This window comes from Hippoglossus hippoglossus, chromosome 5 (genome assembly GCF_009819705.1).
Source record: "Hippoglossus hippoglossus isolate fHipHip1 chromosome 5, fHipHip1.pri, whole genome shotgun sequence".
Taxonomy (NCBI): Eukaryota; Metazoa; Chordata; class Actinopteri; order Pleuronectiformes; family Pleuronectidae; genus Hippoglossus; species Hippoglossus hippoglossus.
The window spans coordinates 14,421,801-14,442,569 of NC_047155.1; the positions used below are offsets into that span (position 1 = coordinate 14,421,801).

The 20,769-nt window shown below is 43.3% G+C and overlaps 2 protein-coding genes across 4 annotated transcripts in view; one reads left to right on the forward strand and one right to left on the reverse strand.

Annotated features, from left to right (window-relative positions):
* LOC117761837 (olfactory receptor class A-like protein 4) overlaps positions 1–20,769 on the reverse strand; it is a 946,130-nt gene that overhangs the window by 128,928 nt on the left and 796,433 nt on the right. The window lies entirely within an intron of this gene.
* celsr2 (cadherin, EGF LAG seven-pass G-type receptor 2) overlaps positions 1–20,769 on the forward strand; it is a 63,705-nt gene that overhangs the window by 39,941 nt on the left and 2,995 nt on the right. For all 3 annotated transcript variants that reach the window (XM_034585990.1, XM_034585991.1, XM_034585992.1), the window contains exons 6-30: positions 3,805–3,962; positions 4,375–4,538; positions 4,837–4,962; positions 8,112–8,272; positions 9,424–9,603; positions 9,694–9,807; positions 10,259–10,415; positions 10,983–11,124; positions 11,212–11,332; positions 11,817–12,000; positions 12,155–12,256; positions 12,416–12,510; positions 13,549–13,758; positions 13,982–14,165; positions 14,897–15,215; positions 15,946–16,113; positions 16,315–16,438; positions 16,522–16,722; positions 16,809–16,983; positions 17,878–17,990; positions 18,359–18,441; positions 19,105–19,231; positions 19,323–19,433; positions 20,466–20,596; positions 20,687–20,769. In XM_034585990.1, coding sequence (XP_034441881.1) covers positions 3,805–3,962; positions 4,375–4,538; positions 4,837–4,962; positions 8,112–8,272; positions 9,424–9,603; positions 9,694–9,807; positions 10,259–10,415; positions 10,983–11,124; positions 11,212–11,332; positions 11,817–12,000; positions 12,155–12,256; positions 12,416–12,510; positions 13,549–13,758; positions 13,982–14,165; positions 14,897–15,215; positions 15,946–16,113; positions 16,315–16,438; positions 16,522–16,722; positions 16,809–16,983; positions 17,878–17,990; positions 18,359–18,441; positions 19,105–19,231; positions 19,323–19,433; positions 20,466–20,596; positions 20,687–20,769 — 3,733 coding nt within the window. The remainder of the gene's footprint in view (positions 1–3,804; positions 3,963–4,374; positions 4,539–4,836; positions 4,963–8,111; positions 8,273–9,423; positions 9,604–9,693; positions 9,808–10,258; positions 10,416–10,982; positions 11,125–11,211; positions 11,333–11,816; positions 12,001–12,154; positions 12,257–12,415; positions 12,511–13,548; positions 13,759–13,981; positions 14,166–14,896; positions 15,216–15,945; positions 16,114–16,314; positions 16,439–16,521; positions 16,723–16,808; positions 16,984–17,877; positions 17,991–18,358; positions 18,442–19,104; positions 19,232–19,322; positions 19,434–20,465; positions 20,597–20,686) is intronic.

Below are 20,769 nucleotides of genomic sequence, written 5' to 3' on the forward strand. Positions count from 1 at the left end.
CGCTGGAGCTGAACTAATCCTCCCTTCCTTCCTCATGTTCCACATCCTGTGAGTCACTGAGGTAGAACCACGGCTCCTCCCACTCGAGGTATCCCACGGTGGCCCACTCTGACCCGTCCCTGTCCACTGGGGGTGGGGCAGGGTGGGGAGGGGGCATTTTAGATTGAAATGTGGCTTTCATGGATGGCGGGGGACTGTGGAGAATGGCAATGACCGCTGCCTTTGTGTCGGGCTCTGCTTCCTTTGGGAGCACGGGCAGTGAATGATGCGGCCCCGGGGAAAGTGCCCCTCTCCTTCTGTTCCTCCAGCGAGGACAGAGAAGTGGAGCAGGAGAGGAGCGAAAGGAGGGTAAAGAAATGCCCAGAGAAGTATTGACTCGGGCTTTGTACGGGGATGCCGCGCTTCAGGGCCGACCCCTCTTGTTGCTATGGTTTTTCCAGTCAATCTTAAACACCATATTTGTGCTGCTTTCTGCCATGCTCGTCCTGCACAACCCCTGTCACTCTCTGTGACAAGGAACTCATATTCCCATAATCCCCTGTAGCGGTGGGCGAGAGCAGTGTTTAATGTGGTCCTGAGCAAATATGTGCGCTCCAATCAGGGTGACAGGACGGGGTTTTGTGCGGCAGAAAGACGTCCTGACAGACAGTCATTATTGGAGAGTCAACAGCCGTGACTGATGACAGCAGAGGTCAGTGAAGGGAGCGTCCAATCTGGAGCGCTGCCTGTTTCAGAGCTTTCACAGCGAAGGGAAAACCGTGGAAAAGAGCGTGTCAGACGATTTCACCTTTGGCGGTTCACACGGCGTGTTTGCTTGTTTCATCGTCAACAAATTTGTAACAAATTGGCCTTGAGGAGCATCGACTGAAAAATAGAAAGCTACCTTTAGTCTCTGTCTACTTAACATTTCAGTGTTGAACAGCGAGTGTCACAGTCAAGAGTAAGTGCTGTGACTTCTTGTGGGAACTGTGCTCCGTAACAGGGCCTCTTATACTCGAGGGGGAACTTTTCAAATATCTGTCCACAGCTTGAGACTGTTACTGAGCTCCTGTGAAGATACTAACCATCTTTAAGAAGAGCACACAACAGCTTGATCATCTCATACAAACAAACACTCGACTCACACCGAGTTTTAACTTGACATCAAACTGAACATGTTGATAAAACCCGAGCAACCCGTCAGTTTGCATCCTGTGTTTTCTCAGTCTGAACTCTGGGAGGCATCATAAGACACCTCCATCAACCTCCACTTTGTGAGGACCTGAGACGGTGCACACCTCCACCAAGGCAAACACCTTATCGCACCATGTTAAAGAAAATGTCCTGGTTCTGCCCATTTTTTCTGATGCAAAAATGTAATATGTATTTCATTGAATCACGCCCCACCCCTCCACAAAACTGGAAAACAAAACGGAAATCAGTTTTTGAATAATCCTGCAGAAAGACAACAAACCGCAATGAAAACATAACCTGATCGGTGGAGGAAATAAACAGTTCAGTGCTTTTACTGAGCCACAAATCACAATTCATACTATTTTAGTGTGTGTTTTGTTTTCATTTTGGCCACAGTTGAATGGAACAAAAGAAATATGGGCAATCTCGTCACAATCCAGTTAGAAGAAAGAGTCGTAGGTTTGCAGTGTCCATGAAGTTTAATCCCTCAACTGAATTATAATCCTTGGTACGGCAAATATTTTATATTTAGAATGAAACATCACAGCAGCTATAACGAGATTCTTCTCATCCGGGTCAACACATATTTCAGTGAAACTGCCACAGCACAGTGAGAAGTCATGTTTCTGTTTTCCTGTCTTTATCTGTGTCTTCTACGTGTGTGTCACCGCTTTTTCAACGGGAGCTATTTGTTTTCTCTTTGCTTTTTTATTTTTGCGTCTGTCGTGGGTTAGAAACGTCATTAACCCCCCCACTCGCCCGTGGTGAATCCCCTGCTGGGTTCACACATTGAATTCTCCTGAATTTATACTGACTTAGGAGGCCAGCTGGAGAAAATGTGGAGGAACTGGGAGTTCAGTGCATGTCTGAAAGCAGCTCGAGAGTGATGATGTGATGTTGGTGAGGCGCTGCAAGAAAACAGATGAAGGGTTAATACTGGTCTCATCAAATTTATATCACCAACACTCAGAGATCCATGCGCACAAGGCACAGAGCGAGTATAGAGATGGAACTAACTGCAGCCTCTCAGTGACAGAGACACAGGCCTTGGACAAAGTTACATTAGTCTATACTGTGCCTGTGCTTTTTTTAAATTTAATAAACTTACAATGACAGAGCTGCTAAAGATGTCACACCAGCCTGGGAAACCTCCAGTATATCTACCGCTGGGCGTCTTATCTGCAGGCTTTTAAATTAAGGGATCAGACGGCAAAGACAAAGGCAATCATAACATCAGAGCAATCAGGAAATTATCATTCCTGAAGCTTATTAAACCGGTGGCGAAGGATCTATTTTAGTTCAACCTCACCAAAATGGCCCAACAATGAAAATGTAAAGCTCATGTGTGTTTACAATCCATCAGCCATGAGCCGGATCTCAGTTTCATCTCTGCACATGAGACGAGCTAATTCCCACTAAATCCTGCCCCGACCAGCTGACGGCTCAGCAGCCCGTCTCCCCGCCTGCAGGCCGCCCAGCCGCTCCGCCGCGAGCCAGGGTGCTCACTGCTCTGAGCCCGCGACACCAGCTTGAACCTGCGCTCAGGGTTAATGTGAGCCCTACATGACCTCAGACAAACTGACCGGTTTGAAAAGAGGTTGCGACCTTTTATTGACAGGATCATCATTCTCTCCCCCGCAGACCCCGCCTCCTTTTGTTTCTCCCCCCTATTGATTTCTCAGACAATGAAGAAGCTCCTTTGTCGACAGGGACGGTGTCCTGCAGAGAGCAAGCCCTTCACTTGTGTGTGTGTGTGTGTGTGTGTGTGTGTGTGTGTGTGTGTGTGTGTGTGTGTGTGTGTGTGTGTGTGTGTGTGTGTGTGTGTGTGTGTGTGTGTGTGTGTGTGTGTGTGTTTTAGCTGTTATGATATGAATTATTAAAATGCTCATTTACAGAGAGCTGGAGCTGAATGGAGAATAACCTGAGGGTGATGCAAAAATAATAATTTGTTTGTGGTTTGTTTTCCGGTTTTAGACCACCAGTATCATCTGGTATATTAATCCATAAATACAGATTAGCTGCGGCCGAGACTCCCTGGATTTTCTGCACTTCTTTATGGATTCGTCCTTAGATGCAGCAGAGTGATGAGACATTTTCAGAGTGCTATTTATAAACAGCCAGCGACCAAAAATACTGAAGCGTTTTAAAAATAGAAGCATGATGATGTGTGATATTTTTCTGACACATGGTTTGGGAGGTTTTGAATGACTGTGATGCTATAGGGCCTAAAGCTGGACAGCTTTCTTTAGTCTTTTATCTGAACTGCACTCGTCCACATCTGTGTGCATCTGTTTATATATTTTTCTGTGATCGTCTTTCATTGGCTCCAGTCCCCCTGCACCCCCTTCAAACCAGTACAGATAATAGACAGATTCATTATTTCAGTACAACAGATAAAAGCACAAAAACATAGATTGCACTGTTACACCCTCGATAGATGGAAAATTGAAAGAAAAATGTAAAAAAAAGCAGACCAAAGAAAGTTCTCTAGATTCTCAACTGTAGATGTGCTTTTACCACAAGGCGTGTTTCTTGTATGTATTATTATTTAGACAGAAGTCTCCTCAGAAACATAAGGAAGTGGAGTAAGTTTCTCTCTCTCTCTCTCTCTCTCTCTTTCTTTCTCCACAGCCGACCTTAAACCAGGCCGGCCTCCCGCAGGGCCCCTCGGACCAGAAGGTCGTCATACTGACGGTGGACAACTGCGACACCTCTGTGGCCCTGAGGTTCGGTCACATGATCGGAAACTACACCTGCTCTGCTCAGGGCAGCCAATCAGGATCCAAAAAGTGAGTATACATCAGCAGAGGTATGAGGTGTGGAGGCTCAACATCTCTTTTGCTATATAATTCCATAAATAACCTTTATTCCTCGCTATAAATTCCCTCATTACTTCCATATTGACTTCAGTAATTCACGTGATTAGTTTCTTTGCAGTCGGCTCATTAAATGAAAGCGTAAACTTGTTTTGAAATGAAGTTCCATATCTCCAGGGTGTTAGCTGAGCTTTGCCTCTTTCCTTTATCGGGATGTTTATCCTTTTTTCTGTTTTCATCTCCGGGGAGAAGAATAACACAGAAAAACTATCTCTGTGATAAATTTTTCATGTGTTTTTTTGTTTTTTTACTACATTAGCATCGTTGATGTGTTTTGGTTGAGGTGGGTGTGTGAATATTTTTGGTGGCTCTGTGTCTGCATCAGATCTTTGGACCTGACTGGCCCCCTGCTCCTCGGAGGAGTCCCTAAACTTCCAGAAGATTTCCCCATTCGGAACCGTCAGTTTGTGGGCTGCATGAAGAACCTGCGGATTGACAACCAGCACGTAGACATGGCCGGCTTCATCGCGAACAACGGCACTCTGCCAGGTACGCAGCGTTTAGACCAGCTGTTTTGTTTCAAATGCATATCTTTGGCTGTATCTGTTAAACCTGTGAATGTTTTGCAGTAAAACATTTTTTTTAATATTAAGACGAGCCAAATGAGAGGAGATTGAATAACACTGAGTATAATGAGCACAGCGGGGAAGCAGAGACAGAGGGAAATGATCATTGTACCTGCAATGAATAGTTTATTACCCACTGACTCTTTGCTACTGTGATGAAATAATGAGATCAGACAGATCAAACAGAGAGATCAGCTTCCTATTTTCTCACCCTCTCCCAGGATGCTCCGCCAAAAGACATTTCTGCAACAACAACCCGTGTCTCAACGGAGGAACCTGCGTGAACCTGTGGGGCTCCTTCAGCTGTGATTGCCCACTTGGATTCGGAGGACAAAACTGCGAACGAGGTGAACAAGCCGAGTAGAAAAATGTTGGCTGCTCTCGTGTATTTAACAAGAGCTGACGTCATTTTTTTCTGTAGTTTTTGACCCAAAATCTTTGCGACCCCGGCGGATCTTTGTCAGGTCTAAAATAAGCAGCGAGGAAACAGTAGCAGAAACTGTCAAATACAGACGCTGGTGCATTTGCATTTAAAAATAACAGGTGGAAAAATCCACAGTCTGCAGCTTCTGCAGTTCTCTGTGTTTGTCGAATCAGGGATAGCAGCTTTCTGGGAACAGCCATCTTCATTTTAGACCCACAGTCAGACGAAGGGTGATCACATGACAGCAGATTTAACACCAGATTTATGACAGAATCAGGATCGAATTTGAAAAGTTGTCTGCTTCCGGTTCAATCCACCTACTAATTCCTAAAACGTCTGTCTATCTGTCTGGATGTGGAATGCATATCTTGCAAACTGTTCATCTTATTGGCTTCACACTTATACATTCAAAATTAATAAAATATCAGTATTTTGAAAAAATAAAACAGGCGACCAGCACTCTATAGCAGTCAGTGTGGGCAAGGCAGTGTGGCTTCAGTCTGTGGGCCGAGTTGAACGGAATTATCTAGTTTTTATTTAAAAAAGTTGTGAACTTGGGTCTGAAGATTGTGTCGACCTCTGAAATAGCCGACATGTAATATATGAAAATTTGACAGCAGTTCAGTAAATCATTCAAACTTGTATGTAAACCACACATGTGAACAATAATAAAGCAGATTCAGTTTAATTTTATGAAAAACATTGAATATAAAATCTTCACTGCAGATAAACCAGGTAGGATGAACACAAAGTTTTATAACTTCACTCTGCACCATAGACTGTTCATAAAAAGCTCTGCACACAACATCCAGCACATAAACAATAGAAAGTGACAGTAGAATTGTTTAAGGAGGACTTACTAATGACAAGGACTAATTCTGAAGTAGCTCCTGAGCCTTAACACTGGACAAGCTAACACGCGGTTTTACAACCTCCACTAGTTTAGTTAAATTTTCTTCTGGTTTAGTTGATGTTACATCACGTTTAGAGTATGTACTCTCTGACTCCTGAAGACTTACAGTGCGTAGCTCATGTTCCTGTCCTTGTGTTCTCCAGTGTCTGTTTTTGTTCCACCTGATCCGCTGCAGCTGTTTTCTCTGCTGATTTATGGTTTACAGCAATTTGAGAAGAGACAGAAGAAGGGAAATTAGCTTTTTAACTCACTACAGCGACAAAAAAACACCACCTTAGTTTTTAGCTCAAAGTAAAGAGACCAAAAGTAAAAGATTTATAGGAGTAAGTGTTTTCTCATGCAGATCGAGTGTAAAAGGGGAGGATTAGAAGTTTGCTGAGTGAGGGAGCAGAGATGGACATTCAAATAAGAACAGGTGTGTTTCATTGAGACTATAAGTCTGAGGAAAAGGTGTGGGGGGGTGTAGAAGTAGGACAGCGAAGCATAATGCAGCGTGATCACGTTACTGATCTCCAAAGGTGATTTAATGAGCTTTGATAACTGTGAATACATTATAACCAACAATAGTCTGGAGAAATCAACGTCACCATCAGAGGAGCCTGTGTATGATGCAGACATTCATGAGAGAGAGGATGGTGTATGTAAAACGTCTGTCTGACCCATATGTCGTATTTCTACAGGAACTTTAGAAAGTAGATAAATTCTAAAAGTAGAACGGTGCTTGGAGAATGCATATCAATGCCAAGGCTAACGCTCTGTATCACCATGTTGAAGAAATTGGAAGCCACCCATTTACCAAGATCTGCACTGAAACTTCATGGGTTCTTCCTTTGCCTTGGTGGAGATAATGAAACAAGAACGGCACAGTCCCCTTAAATTCAATCAAGGCACACATTACAAACACTCACAGATATCAGTCTCCTTAATATGCCTGAATGATTCCCTGGGACAACGTAGAAAAAAACCTATCACACAATGATATATCTTTCCCCTTAAATCCTTGATCCATCCCCTTAATTGAATCAGCTCCAAAAGTGAATGTGTTCTAACTTGGCCCAGAGCACATCCTTCTAAAAGTTTGAATAAAATTGTTAATAGTAGTTTTTGCATAATCCTGCAAACAGACAGACAAACAGCCGCAGTGCATCATGTTCATTTTCCGTCACTAATCAGTTGTTTCAGTCTGAGTGACTCAGGTGTTTTTCTTCACTTTGTCCGGAGACAGTTTAACGAGAGGGAGGCTGCTGCACGTCAGGCACAGCCTCCTCCTGTGGCAGCGTGCTGATGTGTGAAAGAGCCAGAATGTGCCTCCCAGAGAGCAGTGCATGAGCGAACAATCACACGCACCACGACTTTACAAGTAAAACTACATTTGAAAGGATGTGGCGAAACTTACTGTTGTACAAAAATATTTCAAGTAGTCGTTTAAGTTATTGTAGGAGCCCCAACACGTTTTATTGATTCATGTTTTTCACAAAGAAAAGTCCAATTTTCCAGTCAAAAGTTTTTTTAATTACATTTGGTTTGTTTCCATTGTTAGTCAATCCAGAATCAATCCAATTTTTTGTTTTGGATTTGAAACTATGTTAAAAAACCAAATCATATTTCTTACTTTACTTAAAAGTTCATTCTCAGTGCAATGTAGGTTTTTCTAGTTTCCGCTGGTTCACTTTTCATATTCTCTTGCAGATGAGTTCAAATCCTTTTCACGCCTTCAGTCAGAGTCAAGGTGAACACAGAGAAACTCTCCCTCTCCAGCAGATTAGCGTGAAACAGCCTTTTAGTGTCAAACGCTGCACATTCATCATTCTGCACAGTGAAGCTCAAACACCACAGTTAGTGAACATGAAGAGAAACATCTTTCTCACTGGAGGTCGACTTTAATCATATGCGTTTTTACATTTTTATCTCACTGTCCTTGTATCTTAACGGCCTGTATTACGAATACTTGTTTTAAAAGCTGTGTGTTTTATGAAGCCAATGAGAACATGTGATTGAGTAAAACGTCTTTATCTCTGAGAGTGATCAGAGATTGATCGTCTCACGTCACTTACTGTGAAACTCTCTGTTTATCTGCATCACTTCTCCCTCTGTCCAGCCTCCTCCTCTCTCCTCACAGTTTTATCTGCTTTAAATCTTTCTTCTTTTTTTTGCTGCAGTCATGGCCAGCCCGCAACGTTTCCTGGGCAACAGCCTGTTGCAGTGGAATAACCTGGCGGCGTCCGTCCCCTGGCATGTAGAGCTCATGTTCCGCACACGTCAGGCCAGCGCCACGCTGCTACACATCTCGTCTGGCCTGCAGCACAACCTCACGCTACAGGTGAGAGCAACATATAGTTAAGACACACAGAAACAGACACACACACACACACACGCTGTCTGGCTGCACCCTGGTCTCTTCCTGCCTGTAGCCAAGTTGCATCATATATTATTTCGCTCCGTGGACAATTTTACAAACTCTGAAATGTTGCAATACGCAGCAATGTCAACGTGTCCCCCAGGGAATAAGAATATATTCACATCAAGACACTTAAATTAGAGAAACTGGGGGAAAAACAATTTGTTGTTGTTTTTCTTACGGTTCATATTTTTTTATGATTTAAGGCCACTTGGATCTAATTGTCAAAAACAATATTTAAATCTAAATTCTGTAAGAGTGAAAACACATTCTCCATGGGTGTGACGTCCAGGGAAATCATGACAGCAGTCCATCCATCTATCTATCCATCATCATCCATCCATCCATCCATTACCTATACAGGTCACTTATCCTTTACGGGTAACGGGGGGAGGTTGGAGCCAATCTCATCTGACATTGTCTTTCCAAGTGGACATCTTTGTGTATGGCTCCTCTTGTTTATCCTTATATATATTTGTATTCTCACTTGGGCTCACTAGGACAGTATCCAGAGTTGTTACTGGGGGACTGGCAGGAGAAACTCTGGAGAAAGTTTATCCAGAGATTCCAGAGTGGATGTCTGAAAACAGCTATGCAGAGACAATAAACCATTCATAATCATATTTATGCCTAAAGTCAATTTAGAGTCATGACATTGGTCCTCACCTGAAAGTCCAAAGAGATTGAAGGTTTTAAGAATGCAGCTCCACCTGTTGGCCGCCTTAGATGCAGCACGTCACTTTTGTCAGAGGACATTGAGACTAAACATGCAGAGTCATCACACGCTCACTGAAACATCAGAAGAGTTTATATTTTCAATCCTGTGCTCGGCTACTTTTTCAGCTCATCTAACCTGAGTCTGTTTGATGTTTCACAACTATCAGATATTCTATTTCCAGTTTGAAATCTGACTGTCGGAGCTTGTGTTTCTCTTCATGTTGAGATGCACTGCTGATCTCTTGGTGGTCTTGTTTTTCTCCTCTCCTCTGTCCTCCTCTGTTATTGAACATTGGTTCAATCTCCCTCCTGCTGTGTCTTCCCCTTTTCCTCCGTGCTCTCCCTGCCTGATGCAGCTGCGCGGGGGGAGTGTGTTGATGGGGCTGCACAGAGGCGAAGATTCGACTCTGTCCCGCGTGGAGGAGGTGCTGGTGAACGATGGAGACTGGCATCATTTGCAGCTGGACATCAGCAATCTGGGCGGAGCGGCGAGTCACCACAAAGCCGTGTTGTCTTTAGACCATGGACTCTACCTGGTGAGATGTTCTATCTGAGTCTAAATCACTGTGAATGAAATTTCTCCATCTTCCCAGTCTCAACAATCACATGTGCCATATACATTTCAGGCGAGTATGCAGGTGGACGGGAAGCTGCAGGACTCCAAGCTGAAGACTGTGAGCGTCGGTGGTGTGGCAAGGCATGATGGGAAAGTTCAGCATGGCTTCAGGGGCTGTATACAGGTTTGTCCCTTCTGTAGATCCTGTTCATATCCACATTTGTGATAATGTCTAAAAGTCAACCATATCGAAGGTGTAACAGTGAGCAACCCCCGGGTGAACATGAGTTTGTTTAGCAGGTGGAAAGGCATCTATAGAAATAGATGTTTAGGTTTTATATTAACCAGCAGTGGTGAATATGTTTCAAGGTAAAGCAAAGCAACTACATGTTGAAATAAATTGGAACTGGAATTAAAAAAAAAGAGCCAAATTTAATCCAGTTTTACTTACCCTGCTTTTTAGACAGACTCCAAACGTGTGTGTTTGTCACACATCCCATTCAAAACATGAAAGTGAGAGACTTGATGTTTTAGACATTTTCTTTCCTTTGATATGATGGTTTCTCGCCAAGCCTGAACTCGGTTGTGCCTCCATGGTTTCATGCTGTCCATGTGTTTGTCTGGTTTCCCTGCAGGGCCTGCGTGTCGGCGGGGCTCTGAGTCTGTCTCAGGCCAGGAAGGTGAACGTGGAGCCGGGCTGCAGCGTGCCCGACCCCTGCAGCTCCAGCCCCTGTCCTGTCAACAGCTACTGCAGCGACGACTGGGACAGCCACTCCTGCACCTGCCTCAATGGTCAGTCCGGGCTCACGTTCACACGCCAGGAACAAGGATCCCAACACCGTCCGGGTCCAAAATGTTACTTTGTAGATTTAAAACATTTCAGCTCGTGTCATATTCCATGTTCTGTATATTTTGTTTCTGTTTTTAAAAATCAATAGCTTGCCATTGAACAGAGTAGTAAATCAGATGGTTTGTGGCTCAGGAGGTAGAGTGCATTGTCCACTAGTCAGAGGATCAGTGGTTTGATTCCCAGCTCGTACAGTCTGCCTACCACATAGTGTTTCTGACATCTGGCAGCGTGTGAATGAGATTCATGAGTGATAAACGACGAAGTGCTATATAAACGTAGATGCATGTGTGAATTTCAACTGTACTGAAAAGTGCTTTGAGTGATATTAGAAAGTGACTTTATAAACAAGCTCCATTTTAATCCAACAAATCACTTTAAAATGTGGGGTTTTCCATAAATGTAACACGTAACAGTTCGTGCCTGTTTGTCACTGACGTCTTCTTCTCCATCCATACCACAGTTTACCGCCACTACCATTTATTTACCTTTGCTTCATTTTATTTTTACAGGCTTCTACGGCACCAACTGCACTGACGTGTGTTCATTGAATCCCTGTGAACACCAGTCAAAGTGCAGCAGGAAGCTGAGCTCCTCTCGTGGCTACACCTGTGACTGTCCCAGCAGCTACTTCGGCCATTACTGCGAGAAAAAGTACAGTTTTCCACATTGATGTTAAACTGTAGTCATGGTTACCACTGCAGATGAAATGAAGTTAACGGACAATGTGCGTCTCCACAGGACGGACCTACCGTGTCCAAGAGGCTGGTGGGGTCACAAGACCTGTGGTCCCTGTAACTGTCCGACAGACAAAGGTTTTGACTCTGACTGTAACAAGACCAGTGGAGAGTGTCGCTGTAAGGTGAGTTCACTGAGCTGAAGCCCTGAGCCATCACTCCAATACATAATATAAGATTACGACAGATACTAGATAACTATTCATCACAATGGGCTCTTCTTACATCGTTTTCGTGTGAAGTAAATGTGCTGAAGTTTTTTTAGTCTGAACACATTAATACCTGCTCACAGTCAGAATGTGATATGGCATTGAGACGCAGCCCAAGTGTCACTAGGTAAAAGTAGGTGGGAAGATAATTGAGACAGTAAAAGTGCGATATATAGAAGAGCTGTGTGTGTGTGTGTGTGTGTGTGTGTGTGAATGGGTGTGTGAATGAGTGAATGTGAATTCTAGCGTGAAGCACTTTGAGTGGTCGTAAAGACTAGAAAAGTGTTATATAAACGAAGTCCATTTATCATTCACCATCCATTTAGCTTGTCGTAGCTGTCAGGTGGAGAGATTGCAGAAATGAAAAGATGTCAATCGGCACTTTGTGTATCGTTCCCAGGACAACCACTACCGCCCAGACGGCAGCGACACCTGCCTGCTGTGCGACTGCTACCCGGTCGGCTCCTTCTCCAGAGCCTGCGACCGAGAGAGCGGCCAGTGCCAGTGTAAACCCGGCGTGATCGGACGCCAGTGTGACCGCTGCGACAACCCCTTCGCTGAGGTTTCTCCTAATGGCTGTGAAGGTCAGAATACATCAGATTAATGTCACATTACTGAAAAGCTCTATTCTTAATCCTATTTTCATTATAGCTACAAATATATATTAAAATGAGTTTCTATTTTTAATCCTCATCATCTCGCTCTGTCTCTGCCCTCTCCTTCCTGCTCGTCTCGCAGTGATCTACGACAGCTGCCCTCAGGCCATCGAGGCTGGGATCTGGTGGCCCAGGACGAAGTTTGGTCTCCCTGCAGCGGTTCCCTGTCCCAAGGGAACGCTCGGTAAGATGGCTTTTCAGCAGCTCATCAAATTACCATATAATAATGGCAATATGTGGAACTTGCCTCAAGCCGTCTCTCAGCGGGAGTCAATCCCTTACCTCGCATGTGATAACTCTCTCTCTCTCCCTCCCTCTCTCCTCCCTCTCTCCTCCTCCCCAGGCACAGCGGTCCGACACTGTGATGAGCACAAGGGCTGGCTGCCTCCCAATCTCTTCAACTGCACCTCTGTTACCTTCAGCAAGCTGAAAACTCTGGTGTGTAGCTCCTCTCTCTGAACCCAGCAAAATATGCACGGGATCCGTCTCACTCAGGAAGATGTAGAGCTTTGTGAAGCTGCACCAGCTTAGTGCTGAAGTCAGCATGATGACATGTTCACGACCATATTAACATTCTGATGCTTCCCAGGTGTAATGTTATCATCACATTTTAGCATTTTGTCATGAGAATATTTGCCAATTAGCCCAAACAGAAAGTGAAGCTGAGGCTTTACTTCACATATTATCAGGTTATCAGATATTAACTAGAATGGCACCAAGTACAGTGTCAACGGTCTCCTTAATGAATCCACATCTAAATTCACTAGATCCTGATTTTTATTTGGATCTGCACCATATTGCACCCACTCATACATATCAGTCTCCAAACCATGTCTATTTATTTTCTGAGTCAAGAAGAAGATCCAATATCTTCCTTTGTGAAAGAAAGTGAATAAGTTCCTGGATCCGCCCCCTGATCTGGATCCCCACCAAACTGAAATGGGTTCTTTCTCGAGTCATGCACCACCTGTCCAAGAAATTTCATGGAAATCTCCTGAGTTTTTTTTTGTATCCCTCTAACAAACAAACGCTGATGAAAACTTGGCAGAGGGTAAACATTTAAAAAATATTTCTTTGAAGATATGAAAATTTGACCCATTGGTATTATGATTCATCCTGAGGGGAACATGAAAGAACCTAAAGCCTCAGTGTGGTGTTAGAGGAAGCACCAGGGTCAAAGATTTATCATCTGGGTACCATGAATGTCTGTATCACAGTTTGACACCAGTGCATCTTAGAAATGTTCAGATATCTCACTGGAGAAGTGAAACCTTTGACCTGAACCATATTTTTTGAGAATTTGATTTAAAAAAAGTTGTCAATCCAATTAACATCAACATGCCAAGTTTACAAAGGACACACAAACACTTCATTTACACACAAAATGGGGAGAAAAACTACACATGTCAACCTCATGATGGTGTTGGAGGAAAAGTGATGTTACTTGATGTTTGTGTTTTCATCTTCCTCCTCCAGTCTGAGAAGTTTTCCCGTAACGCTTCGCTCCTGGACTCCGGACATGTTCAGCAGACGGCAGCCATGTTGGCCAACGCCACGCTGCACACTGAGAAATACTACGGCAGCGATGTGAAAGTGGCGTATCGGCTCACGCAGAGTCTGCTGCAGCATGAGAGCAGCCAGCAGGGCTTCAACCTCACAGCCACACAGGACGTCCACTTCACTGAGGTGAAGAACCACACGTGCTGGAAACACTCGTTCACGCAGAGCAGTTTTATAAAAAGTGAAATCAGTAGATTGTTGCAGTAAACACATTGGTGTACAAACAGAGGGAGAGTCCTGATGGGATATAACAGCCGTTCATTCCGTATCTGCAGGGAATACCTCACACTTCATTTCACTCTCTGCTGTGACATCCTGTCACACTAAACTCTCGCTGTTTTTCTCTCAGAATCTGGTTCGTGTGGGCAGCGCCATCCTGTCTCCAGACACACGGCCGCACTGGGAGCTGATCCAGCACTCGGAGGGCGGCACGGCGGCGCTGCTGCGACAATATGAGGAATACGCTAACACGCTGGCACAGAACATGAGGAAGACGTACCTCAGCCCCTTCACCATCGTCACGCCGCACATCGGTGAGTCTTTATCAGGGAACATGATAACATGTCGACAACCTCTAATGCAAAAATCATTTCTTATGACGCTTCATTTTCATTCATTTGTAAGTACAGGTTGAAGTTTAGTCATTTAATTCACTTTTCCTATATATATATATATATAAAGTCCATGATGAAGCAAAACTAAATCTCGCAGTAAATAATTTATAGACTGAAAACGTAAATGTAGAACAAACCGATTAGAAACGACTAGAAATTCTCCTGGTAATTAGTCCTTTTGTTCAGATATTCAGAGGAAAGGTCCGTCAACCATCATGTACAAAGTCTTAGTCTGACTCTTTCAATTTCCTGTCCAGAGCTGAGTGGTAAAAAAATATCATCATGTAACAACATTAATCAAGAAAAAGGAAGGTCCCAACTTCCATTGCTGTTATGACATGATTAGGTTTTGTTCAGGAGCATATTTAAAATTTGTAGAAAGAAATAAAACTAAAGGAAAGTCAAATTTAAGCTCCAAGAGTTGGAGATAAAATTGAAAAAAAAGCTAATTTCAATGAGATTCAGTATTTTCTACCGATCATTTTCCTGGCAGTGCAGAAAAGGCTTTGAAGCATTTAACCTGTAGGAGGTTAAATGCTTCAAAATTGATTTTGGACTCAATATATTCTGGACTCAGTATTATTTTATAATATGGCTGCTTCCTGGTCACTGTTGAAGTGTCTGTCCTCACACTGTCTTGTTGTTCTCAGTCATCTCTGTCGACCGTCTGAAGAAGATGAATTTCGCTGGTGCCAAACTGCCGCGGTACCAGACCCTGAGGGGCCCTCGACCTGCGGACCTGGAGACGGCCGTCATGCTGCCCGATTCCGTCTTCCTACCACCTGTGGACCCCAAGGGTCACAGACACTTGGACATCTTCCCAGAGCCCTCGCTGAGTAACCGCTCAGCCAACAGGAAGAGACGCCACCCTGATGACAGCCAGCAGGACGCCATCGCCAGCGTGATCATCTTCCACAGCCTGGCCGCGCTGCTACCAGAGAACTACGATCCCGACAAGAGGAGCCTGCGGTGAGGATGACGAACAAACCCTAAAACATTAAACACTGTCAATACACTTGAGTGTTTTAAGTTTATTGATTTATTTTTATGACCAGTTTTACATTTATTGAACAGATGATATAGGTGTTAAACACTCAACCACCATGATGCTTCAAGCATTTCAATTTAATGGACAAGTTTTCTTCATATTCTTCCACAATGTCCAAATGACAAAAAATGTATGGCTAAAAACACTAGTGAATATTCACGCTAATCACTTTAAATTAGTTTGTTATAGTTAATATTTTGCATTAATCAGAAAGTTCTATTTAAAATGAATTGTCCAGACAAGATGAAACCTGCAGGGTGATTTTCATAGCTCATCATTAGTGGTAAAGGAAATTACCACATTTACTTCCCTACTTGTAAAATAAATGTATACTTAAATAAACTTAAATATACTAAGTAAGTAAAAGTGAAGGTGGAGTAAAAGTGAAAAGTACCTGAAAAGAAATCTACTTGTAAAGTACAGATTCATGAAAAATGTAAAAACTATTGTGTTCAGCTGTTTTTCTGACATTTCAATGATTTATATAGTCAGTAGGAACAAACTAGTTTGGAGTTGAGTTCACAGACCAGGGAAGAAAATCAAGAATTCTTTAAGAACTGTTCAGTAGTTCTGGGATTTTTAAAGCGTGATGTTGATAGAAAACACCTTTTAAAATCCTCTGCTTTCTTTTTATAAATATATTTGCCTCAGAGTTCCAAAGCGTCCGGTCATCAACACACCGGTGGTGAGTATCACGGTGCACGACAACGACGAGCTGCTGCAGCACGCACTGGACAAACCCATCACCGTGCAGTTCCGTCTGGTCGCCACTGAGGAGCGCTCCAAACCCATCTGTGTCTTCTGGAACCACAGCATCCTGTGAGTACACACACACACACACACACACACACACACACACACACACACACACACACACACACACACACACACACACACACACACACACACACACACACACACACACACACACACACACACACACACACACACACACACACACACAGAGCTGGTGATGAACCTTGTCTCACGTTGTCCTCTGGTCTTTGTGTTTTATATCAGTGCTGGAAACGGCGGCTGGTCAGCGAAGGGCTGCGAGGTGGTTTTCAGAAACAACACCCACATCAGCTGTCAGTGTTACCACATGACCAGCTTTGCTGTGCTCATGGACGTCTCCAGGAGAGAAGTGAGTTTTTACCTGATCCATCTGTATCTTCACTTTTTTCTTCACTCTGCAAAAAAACTCAACTTTTCTCCTAATCACGCCAGAACGGAGAAATCCTGCCAATCAAAATCCTGACGTGGAGCACAGTGGGCGTGACCCTGGGGTTCCTCTTCCTCACCAATGTCTTCCTCCTGTGTCTGAGAGCCATGCAGTGCAACAAGACGAGTATCATCAACAATGGAACCACCGCACTCTTCCTCTCTGAGCTGATCTTCATCCTGGGCATCAACCAGGCCGACAACCTGGTAACCAATCACGTTCTCCTCTACACATATAATGTCCCCTGCCCTCTCCCACTGTTTTAATCTCCCCTCCTCTTCTCTCCCTGCAGTTCCTGTGCACAGTCATCGCCATCCTGCTGCACTTCTTCTACCTCTGCACGTTCTCCTGGCTCTTCCTGGAGGGGCTGCACGTCTACCGCATGATCAGCGAGGTGCGAGACATCAACTACGGACCCATGAGATTTTACTACCTGATCGGCTGGGGAGTCCCTGCCTTCGTCACAGGTCTGAAATCCTTTCATCACAGTTTTCACATCACAGCAATGTTGGGTGGAGCACAGGGAGGTTCCTCCACTTAATCTTTATTCTCTAAATGCTGCAGGCTTCAAATACTGTCTGTCAATATGTTGTAAAAATCCACCTGTAGCGACTTGAAAAATGGATTTGGTTTTTTAACTTCATTTACAACCCAAAGCAACTGTTCTGCCATAAAATCTATTTGTGTGATGCCGATAATGTTCAGTTTGTGGTTGTAGGTAGTTGTGGTTTTTTCACTGGACTGTATCTAACAGTGGCCACTAAGAGCAGTGCTCCATCACAAAGCAAATACTTCACTTTCTTTAATTGTTTTGTCAAACTTGCATTATGTTTTATCGTGTACAGCAGAGTTCTTCTGACATCATCACTCTAGCTTCTTCTGATCAGTTGTTATAAACATGCAAGGTATTTTTAGCATGACACTCAAGCTGTTGATTCCTCCACAAGTCTTAGGTCATCAATATGAAAATTATTGTTGAAGAATTGTGAGACGTCCTCCAGTAAAATGTAATCCAGACAGATTTTGGCAAGTTTTTTATTTGTAATGTTTTATATCTTCTGACTGCAACAGATTGATTTCCTCAGGATAGAAGACGGTTGAGCATTAGCTAAAAAATAATCCAGATGAAAACTGACCCGTTACATCAGCAAAGAGAAAAGTGTCCATGGGTTCGGTTCTGACCCGACCCTTTCCCCCATTCTCTCCCCCAAATTCCCCAAGTTATAGTATTTATTTTGTGATTTTTATTTATTTTTTTAAAAGAGAGAAAACAACAACACACTTTGTTATTATTTTAAACCCGAGTGACAAATTGATTGATGAAGAGTTCGGTGCTCCCCTCTGTGTTTCTCGTTCTGCAGGCCTGGCGGTGGGACTGGACCCCGAAGGCTACGGGAACCCAGACTTCTGTTGGATGTCGATGTACGACACTCTCATCTGGAGCTTAGCTGGACCCATCGCCATGGTGGTGTCGGTGAGTCCCTGCACACACCTACCGTCAACCTGTAGAGGGTGTTGTTTCTCTATTTACTTTACATGTGCTCCTATAATAAAAGATTATATGATAAATATATTAAAGTTGTTGCAATGTGAACAGATTGTAGTTTTTACATTATAGCACTGTTATTAAGTCTTTCCCACTTCGTATGACAGTGCAACAAGCTGACTCAGGATGATGAAGTGAATACAGCCGTCACTATTTACTTGAATTACTGTCAGCATATATATATTTAAATTCAACCATAAATAAAATGATAATCTGACAGAGATGAATTTGATGATGATGTTCCCGTCCCCCTGCTCTGTAGTTAGCAGTGACACAGTTTGGTGCTTTGTCCACAGATGAACCTGTTCCTGTACATCCTGTCGTCCAGAGCCTCCTGCTCTCCGAGACACCACAGCATCGAGAAGAAGGAGCCTCGTGTGTGAGTGTCCCGACGTGTCCCGAGATCTCAAGAATAAAGTCGTAATGTGACAAGAAAAAGTTATTATTTTATGAGAATAAGCTTTTTTTTCTAAATTCATTTTCATAGTATAACGCCTTTTTCGGGAAATCTCTAAATAATTTCTTTCTTCAACACGGCCCAAATACTCCATCTTGGTGTTGAGTATGTGTGTTTGAAATATGAAGGGAAATAAGAGTGTAAAACAAAATGTTGACATAGACACGATGGAACTGTTGCTGTTTCTCAACTGAACATTTTGTTATAACTAAATAGATAATGTACGAGTACGAGCTTGGTATCGAACACTGTTGTGCAGCAAGAGAGGAGAAGCTATTTTTAGATTTTAAAGAGTTTAAGTTTAATGTTAATTATATTTAAAGTCATTACAAGTATTTAAAATGCTGGACTCTGTAACTTCCACCAGTTGTGTCCTGTTGATGTGTCCTCAGCTTCCCAATCACAGCTCCTCCTGGAACACACAATGTGCTGCTCTGTTTCTCTCGGCCTATTTTTACTGTCGCCCTGACCACGGTGTCGGTTCATTCTTATCTTCTGCTTCCATCTTGAATGCATAGAACCCGTCCCGACAGCTCCTGGCTAACGTTCCTCTCTGTTCCCTCTCATGTGACTCACATTCGGCAGCTCGGGCCTGAAGACGTCAGGTGGCGTCCTCCTCCTGGTGTCAGTCACGTGTTTCCTGGCTCTCCTGTCCGTCAACAGCGACATGATCATCTTCCACTACCTGTTCGCCGGGTTCAACTGTGTGCAGGTGAGGCCTCCTCTTCCCCACTGAAACAGCTGGAGACGATCGTCGTCTTTTGTCCTGACCGCCTTCTCTCTCCTCTGTCGTCCAATCGCAGGGCCCCTTTGTGTTCTTCTTCCGCATCGTCTTCAACAAGGAAGCGAGGAATGCTATGAAATACTGCTGCAGCCGCAAGCGCCCGGATCATATGATCAAGTCGAAGGCCTCTGTGAGTCCACTGCTGCATGTTGAGAAAATACTTTGTTCAGTGTAACACCTCTGGCACGTAGCACTCAGCTCAGTCACATGACAGGAGCTTCTCTAATGACACTGACGCTACTGTGAGAGGAACACACATACACACACACACACACACACACACAGCACATATGCAATTATCTCACACCAGCACGTCAATGTTTTCATGACGTTTGTTTTCCAAACCTTTAAAACTGTCAGCTGTTAATTATCTGTAGGAGCTGCTTGTTTATTAACATCATTATACAACAGTATGAAATGGGTCAAACTATATTCATCATCTTTTTACCGTCAAATCACTAAAAAGACTGAGAACAATAATTAATTATCACCAATCATTAACTAACTTACTATTAAAGAGTAGCCAAAACCAGATACATCTTATTCCTCCATTCTTGTCCTGAAACTCTTAAAAACAAACCAATGAGCATAAACTGCAACTGAGAATAGTTACTATATATAGTAAATTCTCTTTCTGAAAAATATTGTTTTCTAAAATGAAACTGTGTATTTCTGAGCTGTTTATAAAGTTGAATGTCTCAATGATGAACCAGTGGACTTTTAGTATGGGAGCAAAACAAGGAAAATGTAATTACTCCTTTTGATTAGTGACTCAGAAAACATGCAGGCTTGAATTTTCTAATTGTATCTAATTTTATCAACTTCAAAACCAAATTTATAATAAATTCATTTATTTTGTTTTGTATTAATTAGTGATGCAGTTTCCCAATCAGGTGTTGATGTATTTCAAAAGTAAAATGATTTTTGTCTTTTTGCTTCCACGGCCGAGGACCTACGATAGGAAAGTTAAGAAGAAAGTATAAGAGGCGGATTTAAGTGTTTTCATGACAGTAAATATAGAACAACACCATGATTATCCTTAAAACATCCTAATCAGTGCTCATATGTTACCTTTACATCACAGAAACAATATAGGGCCTGTTAATCCTGTATAGGAGTGATTTCATGTAACACATTCCTGTCCTCATCTCTCTATGCTCAGGGCTACAAATGCAACGCCAACTACATGGATGGGAGGTTGTACCATCTTCCCTTCGGAGACTCCAGTGTGTCTCTGAACGGCACCATGCAGAGCGGCAAGAGTCAGCAGAGCTACGTGCCGTTTGTGCTCCGGTAAAGAAGATAATATTCTGTTTTCAATATGCAGCATTACCCAGCTGGGTGACAGGAGCAGCTGTGAACTGAATTATTGTGTCTTTTCAGGGACGATGGGTTAAGTAACAGTCAGGCGCACATCGTGCTGAACGACCACGGCTCACTCTTCCAAGAAACTAAAGTGCATGATG